Here is a 10,719-nt window from a genome sequence, read left to right as displayed (position 1 = left end):
ATCCCGGAAATACAAAGTCCGTTCTTATTTTTAGGGTACCATGTTTGGGATTTGTGATTAAGAGATCAAAAATCAGAAAGATTAAAATCTGTAGCAGTCATGCATATGTTTATTACTGAAACTGTCAAATTTCTGCTTTTAGGTATTCGCAGATTTTCAGATCTTAATAAAAAACCATCTCCTTAAATCACTAGGCAAGCAGACAACCATATTCCAACAATTTTTTTTTGTTTGAAATCTGCTAGCTACTAATTTAAAAAACACGAAAAGCCAACTTAAATTAAAAATTGCAAGGAGTTTAAAATAATGGTGAATACAATATTTTATTTCACAAAGAAACGCTGGAAAAAGTTCACAACTCCATTCATCTAGCCATTTTTTATTCATACTAGAACGTAGCATCAAAATCCAATCAAAATTTTTTCAAAAGAAAACCACGTGTCGTGCAAATCAAAAACTCACCTACATTTGAAGATGAAACTATCAAAAGACTTATGAAACATAATGAGAAATTATTCATTTCTATAGAAATTAAATGTCAATTCTACCTGATATCTTTTGATTGCAATCCAAATTCATAATCTTGAATCCGGATAAACTTTGTTTTCAAATACTACGTTGATCTAGTAATCTTTCCCGAATTCCGAAAATGACTCTATTACATCCGATATACTTAGAGGCCTGCTTAACATTCTTCCATTTTTAAATATTGAAACTGAGTCAAAAAAAAAATCAACATGTCGTTCTAGAAATATTGTTGAAACGGTTCAAAGATGTGGTTTTATTGGACTGTTTCAACCGGAACTGAAAACAATAAGGAACAATGAAAACAAGCAAACATAGAAATAAAATAAAAATTGAATTTCTGACATAACATTTTCCGATTGTTATTTTGAGAAAAAGATCTGGAAGCTGGTGGGTGGGAGTATCCTGTGGAGATGAAACTAATCCAATCATGAGTCTAATGGAAATTCAAATGATTCGATTCAGAACATTTCACGTAATATCATGTTTTTTAGCATAAATCATCTGAAGAAAACTAGAATGTCAAAATTTAGGATGATGAGATGCATATGACGTTTTATAAACGGGAAACTATACAATCTGGAATAAGAAAATGTAGTTTAATCATCGTATATAAAAACGATTCGTTCATCTTCCAGGATTTTTAAAAAACGTTTTTTCGAAATTTTTTTTCAAATTCAATAGAAAAATAGTTTCATTTAAAAGTTTTAGCTTTAAATTGACTTGCATATAATTTTTATTTTAAATTTGGCTTGTTTCTAAGCTACAAGAAACAATTTTGAAACCATCAGTTTCCCAGCTGTCTGGTTAAAAATTTTCTATTTGAGCATCACTAAAATAAGGTCTTCATTTAAAATTTGCATTCGTTAATAACACAACTCAGTTTTTTTTTCAATTTGAAACTTAAAAATTTGAAACTTTCAATTTGAAACTTAAATTCAAATTTTCCTGCAATAATTTCAAGTTTTGGAGTAATCGAAAATATGAAAATTTTAATGTAACATTCTCCAAAAAAAGTTTTGAAACCGTTCAGTCTTTTACTAAAAATAACTAACCAATAATAAAACTTGCAACCCTAAACTCATTCAAATTGTTTTAAAATTAGAATAGGAAGAATAAAATTACTCAGATCAGAAGAGTTTTTACAAATAGTTGTCGAAAGTGTATTACATTCAATTAATAGAAACCGTTCATGTACAGTACCCCCAGTTCAAAAAGTTCTATTTTTGAAATACAAATTATACCCAGACAAAGTTTGCCCTTTGAACGATTCTTAAGTAGTACTTCTCACCTGAACACGGAACTTTCGATTCTAGTTTACAATTTCGTTCGATCATTGTCTAATCAAAACTGTGTCCCATGAAGTGTGAGCTACGTGAGTCAATCCACGACTTTTTATCCACGTTTCTCCCAATATCGATGATCAGTCACACAATTCGGATCAATCGCATGATTTGCACCTTCTCAGGGACCCGTTGACGTCAAACCCACGGGAAAATTATTTTTTCACGCAACCATGAATCAGTGGGATCCAGACACTAGACAGAAACCTAGAGATTGGAAACATGGAGAAAACATGAGAAATTTCTGATGTACTGACAATGAGGGGGCGGTTATAAATGGAAATTCAATTTAAATCTACACACAGCGCAAATGAGTTTCAATCTATTTTGTTGTGAACTTTTCTTAAACCTTTTTCTACTTTCCAGTTCCTCCTCTCTTGAAAAGTGTCCTTGTTTTCTCACAGAAACGTCACCATGCTCCGAGAGGTACTGACTAAAACTTGCTTTTCTCACGATACGTGCCACTCATATTGGTATAAAAGGAAAATGTTCTTTCCTATCAGCCAAATAGGTAGGCTCATAGCCTCCCTTACTCACATGGCTCTATCTTATTTTTCTAATTAGATACCTTTCTTATTTTGTTCGCGTTTCTCTCTTTTTGTTATTCTCATTTGTACGTAATTCTGTGAACACGATATTAATCATAACAACTATTTTTTCTCTCAATTTCTACCTACATTCAGCCGTCCTACCAACCAACAACGTCTACTAGCGATGATCAGAATGGTGTCTAACGCGCAGCTAACCTGTGAGGATCCAACGGAGCTCAAAAAGATCCTTGCTCCATACTTTGCTGGATTCAATCAAACCACCGAAGTTGCCGATGCAGAAGGATCAATGCGTTTCATGCATCCACAGGGAGTAATTGTGCAAAAGGACAAGGACTCAACGTTTGGAAAAAAGGGTAGGTTTATGGTTTTTCTTATCAGTTTTCATAGACTTGTCGGAGGCAAAACGCCCACAATGTTGCCAATTTTGTTCACAGTATCAATTCACAACTTCCGGTTTTTCAGCGCTCACAGATCTCTTCAAAAGATGGTATGACTTCACTGGACCGTACTACTTTAACGTAAGCAAAAACAGCTAGTAGATGATATCATACTCAAAATAAAACGTTTATGAACGGTTTAAGTTTAGCATAGGGCAGAAAAATATGTCGTTTGGAGAATGAAAAAGGTCAAAATCTATAAATCGAAATACAAAGAGTTTGTAGAATAAATCGGACAACGCGGACCTGCCGGCAGCCGTTGTTTTTTTCAGAGTAAAACCGATAACACTTTTTTTTTTAAAAAGTGCAGAAAATTTGTAATCAACATTTTTTTTCAGTTTAAAATATTTTGATACATAAATAAACTTGTCAAAAATGTTTAAAGACGATTAAAACCCATTGTAAAATGCTAAAAATATTTTTAAAATTTAGGAAAATTTTCTATTTGATTTCAAAAAAAATTAGTACAAACTGAGTTTTCGCAGCTTCTCAACTCGAAAAAAATATCAAAAAATTTTTGAAAATATTGATTATGATACTTAATCATTTTCCCACTGGCACTACTTTACTTTCGAACAAGAAATTCTAGAAAACCAAAACAAATAGATTAGTAGTCGGAAAATAGACTTTAAATGCACTTTTTACATTTGATCTTACATTTTCAAAGTCAACTGATTTACACTAATTTACAGCGCTACGATGAGAAATACAGCGGAGGAGGTGACTGGATTGTCGTCGAGGCAAAAATGGAATTGGTGAAAGTTGAAGGAAAAGAGGTGATCCTTCGTGGAGAAGTGATGCACATTTGGAAGAAAGAAAACGACGAGTGGCTCATGTTCTACGAGCAATACCACGTTGACAACTAAAAACTTTTGGAAGCAATTTTGATTTCACATGACTTTCTTATCAATACACGCTGATATCAGTTATCACCCTGAATTCTGATCGATGAATAAACTTATTTATTTTAATATGTCTGTGTGTGTATTGATCAACCAAAAATAGTTCATTAAACTTTAGAAGAACATTCAATAATTATTTATTTATTTTATTACAATAGCTTTCAATATCTTTTCGAATTCAGCAAGGCGATCCATACAGATTATGGGGAATCATCATCTGGAATACTACCCTTGTTGATTTCTTTTTTTAATTTAAACAAAAAATTTATTAGAATCTGAATTGGAAAGTGAGGCAACAAAATGTGTGTGTGTGTGTGTGTGAAGGGAACATGTCATTCAAGGGTCATATTTCGGTAGTCGGTTAGAATTACTGTCGGCGGATTCTTACTTACTTTTGGTTGTGGTGGACGGTACGCGTGGTACACAAAATCTGGCTCGTGCTCTTTATGACGGATGTGCTGAATCTGAAAAAAGACATAATGTTGAACGTTGAGTCTATAAAAAATATCTTGCCTTTCTGAAAATGAACAAAATGGAAATGCATCCAAAGAAAAATATCATAAGAGTCAATGTGATTAACAAGATAGTCTCATTGAATTGGCTGGTGTTTGATATTGGTTCCTCGGACAATGATGAAGTATTCATGTGACTATTTGTGATAAAGCTGACTGGAAGTTTACAGCAACCTTTCTCACAACAACCAGAAGCCAGAGGACATGAGATTGTGACTGTTAGATCGTCTCCGTTGTGATTTGCGTCGTAGACACAAAGATGTGCTGAGCCTGGAAGGTGGGAAACTTTTTAAAAATTGTTTTTTGATACTTTTTAAATGCTTTTCGTGGGAATTTAAAGTTTTAATTTTCCCAGGAACATGCAGCATAATTTGAAAATACTTTTCTCACAAGACAAATCAAAAAACATGATTTTTGTCATTGGGAAAGTTTAGAATGAAAATTTAGAAAATAACAAACTAGAATGATATAGTTACCATTGCATTACACTTTAATCTCTAAACTTGCTGGCCGTAACCATTGAAGCGATCAATTTTCGGAAATATATATTTAAAAATTTGACAAGTGAAAACTTGAAAAAAAGACGGGAAAATGCGATATTATTGGAATTAGGTTTTGTAGAAGTTGTGCCAAATTAGAAACAGTTTTAGAATGATGGTTTGAAATGTTTAAAGAAGGAGCTCTGGGTGTTGGGATATTACTGAAAACTATAGTACATATTTATGTACTTACAGTGGTATAACAAATCGGAAAATTGCGTATACCGTGTTGGAAAAATCTTGAAAATTTATAAGTGAATTGCTCGCAAATTATAACGAAGTTTCAGCAGAGCTCCCGCGTAAAGTCATTTGCGCGGCAATTCAAAAAACAATTAATTTCAGTCGTTTTTGCTGATTTTACAATTTTTTCCAGTTTTCATCCATTCAAAAAACTAACCATCCACAGTCGAAGACAGCAATCTCTTGATGGTCAAAGAAACGACCATATGTCAGAACACGAAGAAAATGAAGTAGATTGGTAGATTTCGAGGGGGATTGAGCAGAGGTGTGAACAATGACCTAAAAGATATCCGAATCCTCCTCCTGTTTGTCGACCGTTTTCACGATCTGTTCACATTGCGTTTCGCACATGTGTCATTTGATCGCACGAATGAATTTATGTACATTTGGAAACAAAACTGTTGACTTTTTTCGTCGTATTTTGGTAAATCTATGAAACAGAAATTGTTTAAAAAAAACGGACTTTGTCTATTTAAAAGTTTTTTTTAATGCGACATGATACTTTGAAAACCAAAAAAACTGACCTTACTGATAATTTATTTACTTTTGCATGCTTTTCGAGAACAAGCGCATCAATTATCTATTCAGGAATTATACAGTTACAATTTCTAACACTTCTAACGTGCGCAACAATCCGAAATTTCCTAAATTGCCGGCTATGAAATTTTTGGGAAATCTCCGAAAATGCCACAAGGATAATCATGGCACTTTCGCAAGATGCTGTATTTTGTATTAAGTTAGAACTTTTTCAAAAAAAAAGGTTCAAACTTGCTAGGTTTAAAAGATTTTTAGCTTGACATTTTATCAACAAAATACATGGTTTAATTTACAAATTACAATTTTTGCAGATGACGAAAGCTGGAAACAAAAGGGATCGAATTCAAATACACATGGCAAAAATTAGTTATCTAATTACATTATTTACTTTTTTAGTATCAATAAAGTACGAAAGATTTATTGAAAGCAAAGGAAAAAGAAATTGAAGAAACGGAAAACGAGTGATCATGAATAGGTGGTCATATTAGACGCACATTTATTTGAACAACGCTGTTGAATAGAAGAATGTCTTGAGCCGGTTAGCAAAAGAACATGACCTAGCAAACTACATTATTAGAATAAACTGAGAAATTATGGAAATGACAACATTACTTATATTGAAACTTGATTTCAACTACATACAGCAACTTTATTAAAAATTGATATTACTCTAAAATTTTTAAGTAAATCCTTGTCATTTATGTCAATCAAAACATACACCTGAAAAGTAAAAATCGGCAAAGTTTACGAAAATACACGAGGAAGTGGCTCCAAGCTAGGATATCTGTGGTGGTCAAAACTTATTGAAAGTACCGTCAAAAGAAAGGTTATGGTTGATAACATAAACACCTGCATTTTGTGTTTGATGAATTTTATTATGGGTAACCGTAAGAATTGCTATACATTTATTTTAGGAATATAATGAGAACGGCTGACAGTCAATATATGATTTTACTGCACTGTCGCACTTTCCTTTTGTTCCAGTGGATCGACACCAATTGGCTTCAAGTCGATAGCTGCGTTTGGTAGATCATAAACTGGTAGAGATTGTCGGAGTTGATCCAGATTGAGAATTTCTTTTTCTTTCTTTCCAGATTCTACGTTTTTCTTTATAATACGATTCAAAGTTTCTTGGTCATCAATTTTTCCGTGGACAAGGACAACAAGCTTGCGCCGTTCGACAGCATTTTTACGAATTTTTCTGCAAAAAAGAAAATGATGCATTCGAAAATTCATATTGCTCCCACTTATCAAAGAGTGCAATGACGTCATCTTTTCCAATTGATTTCAGAACTTTAACTTCTTTCTCTCTGCGGGCAAAATCGTACTGCCGGCACTCAATCTGATACCAAAATCTTTTAAATCTATTGCTTAAAGTTTTCGGTTTTTCTTCGAGTCGAGCAATCATTCCGGCCACTTTTTTCTCAAATTCATCTTGTGGCATCTCAATTATTTCTTTGCGGACAGACTCCAAAAATACTTCAATGCGCTCAAGAACGTAGTCAACGCTTTTTGGTCCTTGTACAAAAATGTTGAGTGCAACAGCTCCGCAATTAAAACGACATCCCGTCCAAACAATATATCCTGAAAATTAAGAATATTTGTTTTCGTAACAGAGAACTGTTTGTTTCACCAAGGGCTTCATTAGTTCTCAGAGTATCAAAAACTGGTTCTTTGATGAGTTGATCGATCAATCCAACAACAGCATTGTCGTACTTATTCTGAACACCAATTTGATAAGTCACTTCAACGCATCCGGCATCATGAGTCTTTTGAAGATGTCTGTAGATGTATTCATCCCCATTGTTCAGTTGGAACTCGCGACGTGGATTGTGCTCATTACGATACAGTGGGCGAGAATTCGGTGCAGCTGATTTGAGAATATCCATCAATTCTTTTGACAATTGAATTGCTTCCTTTTCAGTAGAATTTCCATGGACAAAGAGTTCCATATGGAATGCTTGAAGCATTTCTCTTGCAAATCCTTGAACATTCTCCAATGTGACACTATCACAGACAGCAAGAAGTTGCTCTTTGCTCCAAACTTTATCGACGATGAGAAGCTGATTGTAGTGTTGAGTGAGCAGGTAGGGTTGAGAAAAAGCGTGATTTGTTAAAGTTCTCTTGAGAGATTCAAACAAAACTTCGAATCGAGTCCTATCAATTTTGAAGTTGATCATACAGCTTGTCAGATGCTTCACAAACAGTGGTTGTTTCTCATCGTATCCATACACCTGAAAGTATATTTTTTGACGATACTTCAAAAGCGGGTAATTTGAAAAATGGGAACCTATTACGATCACTTACTATCAGAAACATGACATTAAATACTAACATGTAAAGTGAGTGATGCATGCCGTTCAGCTTCTCGGCCATCTGTGCTCTGCTTTTGTACACCAAAAGGGCTCAACTCAAACTGACATCCCAAACCGGCCAAGGCAGCATTATAAGTTTCTTCGGATAGAATATCCTGCAAAACAGATTTTACAGGCATACTTACTAATGAATTGAAATGCGCTTACACAGAAACACCACAACCAAAGACTAGAAATCAATGATATTCTTGGATTTTGAGAAACAATTGGAGTTGTCAAAGCAAATTTTGTCTCTTGTTTTGGCATATTGTACTCGTCATCCTGCTTAAACCAAACTCGGCTCCACCCATCATCACTGATCAGTTTAGGATGTTCATTTTTCACAGATTCACGTGGTTTCTGGCCAAAGTTTGTAGCAATGTATTCGTTCTTTTCCGGCAGATGAAGTGCATGATGACTGGTTTTCAGAGCATTCTCATACTTTTTCATTTTTTCTGGACTGATATCAGTTACTTTCATTTCAGTTCCATAAACTGGCTCATTTGTATTTCCTTCTTGTTCTTTGAACTTTTGAGAAACTACACGAACAAGCATATTGGAAGGAGTGAGCGTGCTGAGGAGTTCCTTGATACGCTCGGGCTCGTATTTGGTAAGAAGATAACGAGAAGACAGGATGTGCTCAATTGGAATGTATTGAAGACTTGCAGCTATATTGATCGCCATTTTCATTGGCTGTTCCTTGTCCTTGAACCGAAACTTAACATCACTGAGGTCTGCTAATTCATCATGAATCCATTGCTGAGGGCCAAAGGATTTTAACATTCCGATGTAATTGAGCATCAGTTGTATTATCTCATCGACGTTTTCAAGTCCTCCAGTACTCAAATCCATGGTTACATTCAAAATACCAAAACCAGCCGCTATTGTGTTGCTGTCCGACTTCAACGAGTTCACCCATCCAAGACGTTTGAGCTCGACGAGTAAAGATCCAGGTCCCTTGTGTCTAATCAGGTGTGCAAAAAACTTTCGCTATAAAATAGTTTTTGAAACTGAAATAAGCAATTACAGATGTATTTTCCTGGTTGAGAGAAGTATTCGCTGTTCAGATCAGGGAGTGGAAAACTTATCGAAATGATTCTCGTGTTTTTGATGGGAACTACATCGATTCTCTTGCCGAGTTGCTCAGGTCCATATGGGTTCTCATTCCAAACTTTCCGCTCTACCTTCTTATTCTCGATCGTATCAAATTCTAGCGTTTTCAAATGTGACTGAAGAACATCAAGCGATTCTTTTCCAATAATGCAGCACGTCATTCTGAATAAGAAATAGGATTAATTTCGATTTTTCTAAATTGATTTTTGCTTCAGCTACGAAAATATATCTTCAAATGAAACTTACATATTAGAACTATACCATTTCTTGTAGAATTGAAGAAGAGCATCGCGGGGCTCGACGCCTTTCTTACGGGCTTCTTCCAACAGAGTTTTCTTGTTTCCAGTGCCAAACTTTGCATAATCGTGTCCAGGTTTGGAGAGTGAACGGTCTACTTGAGAGAGTCTCCAAAGATCGTTGTTTAGATTATTTGAATGTTCAGAGTCAACGGCGCAAACTTCTCTCTCCGTGGCACTTTCAGTGAACTGTGGAGACAGAAAGAACTGAACAAATCGATCCAGAGCTCCACGAAGTTGATCAGGTTTTACATCAAAATGATAGTTGGTATGATCTGATGCAGTCACTGCATTGCGGTGACCAGCGTTATCTGTTAGGAATTTAGAATATTCGTTTTCAGTTGGGTATTTGGCAGTTCCTAAGAAAAGCATATGTTCGCAAAAGTGAGCGAGTCCTGGAAGCTCCCAAGGATCCATAAGATGTCCAACTTTCACATCCAACGCTGCTGCAGATTTGTCAGTTGTTGGATCAGAAACCAGAAGGACACGAATTCCATTTGTTAGTTCGAGACCACGATACTGCAAATAATTTGAATTTAGTAATGACAGGTTTAAATGAAAAAGATGTTTGTAAATGTTCCAAAAAAACTCACTTCTCTATCGTCTTGCGCTCCTTTTACAATTGAATCGTGTCTTTTGAGGACAATATTTGTAACTTCTTTATCCATTTTTCACCAAAAAATAGTGCTCAAAGAATTATTTAAATGAGAAAAACTTATAAAATTAAACACATGTTTAAGGAAAATGGGCTTAAAACTGGAAGTTCTCAATGGCAAAGAATGAGAAACAAATGAGAAAAAAAGAGAAAATGTTCACCGAACCTTTTAACATTACACTGAAAAAGTTTCCAATCAAGTGCAAATTAAATTTCATCCTCTGGACACTCACATTTAGAATTCATTACTTTAATTCTAACGGTATTACATGTTTTCAATAATTATTAGTCATGTTATACAATAAAGGTTCATAAATGTTCAAATAGTTTTTGAATGAAAAACTGATGTTATTATCGGGGAGAAATAGATGGCTAGTAGGGAGAGAGAAAGTGAGAAAGAGATGTGGGGGTCACTCAATTACAACGGAAGCAGATCATTTATATTTTCTAATTATTTTTTCCATTCATGAATTCTTGGTGTTCAACTTCCTCCCACCGAGAAGATACCACATTTTTGATATCCTACCTGGATAGTATAATTTTGAAAAAAATATAAGTTAAATCCTGTAATTTGAGACGTTAAAAGTAAAGCCAGCAGACATGAAAAAATTAGCTAAGATGTGCTATTGGAAAATTGAATAAACAACGAATTTGAAAATATTAATAGAATATTCTTAACCAAATTCAGAAAGAAATGCACCCAAAAAGCTCAAAA

General features: G+C 34.5%; 2 protein-coding genes, 1 non-coding gene and 1 pseudogene across 4 annotated transcripts; 1 reads left to right on the top strand and 3 right to left on the bottom strand.

The window, feature by feature from the left end:
• The first annotated feature begins 2,551 nt into the window (after nucleotides 1–2,551).
• Nucleotides 2,552–3,824, top strand: C04E6.8 (DUF4440 domain-containing protein). The gene is made up of 3 exons (NM_072132.6): nucleotides 2,552–2,772; nucleotides 2,882–2,937; nucleotides 3,549–3,824. Exons 1-3 carry the CDS (start codon nucleotides 2,583–2,585, stop codon nucleotides 3,720–3,722), a joined length of 420 nt encoding a protein of 139 aa, NP_504533.3. The 5' UTR covers nucleotides 2,552–2,582; the 3' UTR covers nucleotides 3,723–3,824.
• A 53-nt stretch (nucleotides 3,825–3,877) lies between these two features.
• Nucleotides 3,878–6,023, bottom strand: C02G6.3 (CX domain-containing protein). Its single transcript, NM_001047614.4, has 4 exons — nucleotides 5,207–6,023; nucleotides 4,272–4,540; nucleotides 4,151–4,222; nucleotides 3,878–3,975 (listed from the first exon to the last, which is right to left on the bottom strand). The coding sequence occupies exons 1-4, from the start codon at nucleotides 5,253–5,255 to the stop codon at nucleotides 3,937–3,939; spliced, it is 429 nt and encodes a 142-aa protein (NP_001041079.1). The 5' UTR covers nucleotides 5,256–6,023; the 3' UTR covers nucleotides 3,878–3,936.
• A 514-nt stretch (nucleotides 6,024–6,537) lies between these two features.
• On the bottom strand, nucleotides 6,538–10,017 carry C02G6.1 (annotated as a pseudogene). Its single transcript has 7 exons — nucleotides 9,943–10,017; nucleotides 9,300–9,868; nucleotides 8,109–9,215; nucleotides 7,922–8,056; nucleotides 7,220–7,820; nucleotides 6,834–7,170; nucleotides 6,538–6,787 (listed from the first exon to the last, which is right to left on the bottom strand). Coding segments are annotated over exons 1-7 (3,074 nt in total).
• 21ur-13560 lies at nucleotides 8,887–8,907 on the bottom strand. The gene has a single exon (NR_068813.1).
• Nucleotides 10,018–10,719: the final 702 nt, after the last annotated feature.

The sequence above is a fragment of the Caenorhabditis elegans genome, chromosome V (genome assembly GCF_000002985.6).
Source record: "Caenorhabditis elegans chromosome V".
Taxonomy (NCBI): Eukaryota; Metazoa; Nematoda; class Chromadorea; order Rhabditida; family Rhabditidae; genus Caenorhabditis; species Caenorhabditis elegans.
Note: the sequence above shows the minus strand (reverse complement) of the source record. Positions and strands in the feature narration are given on the sequence as shown.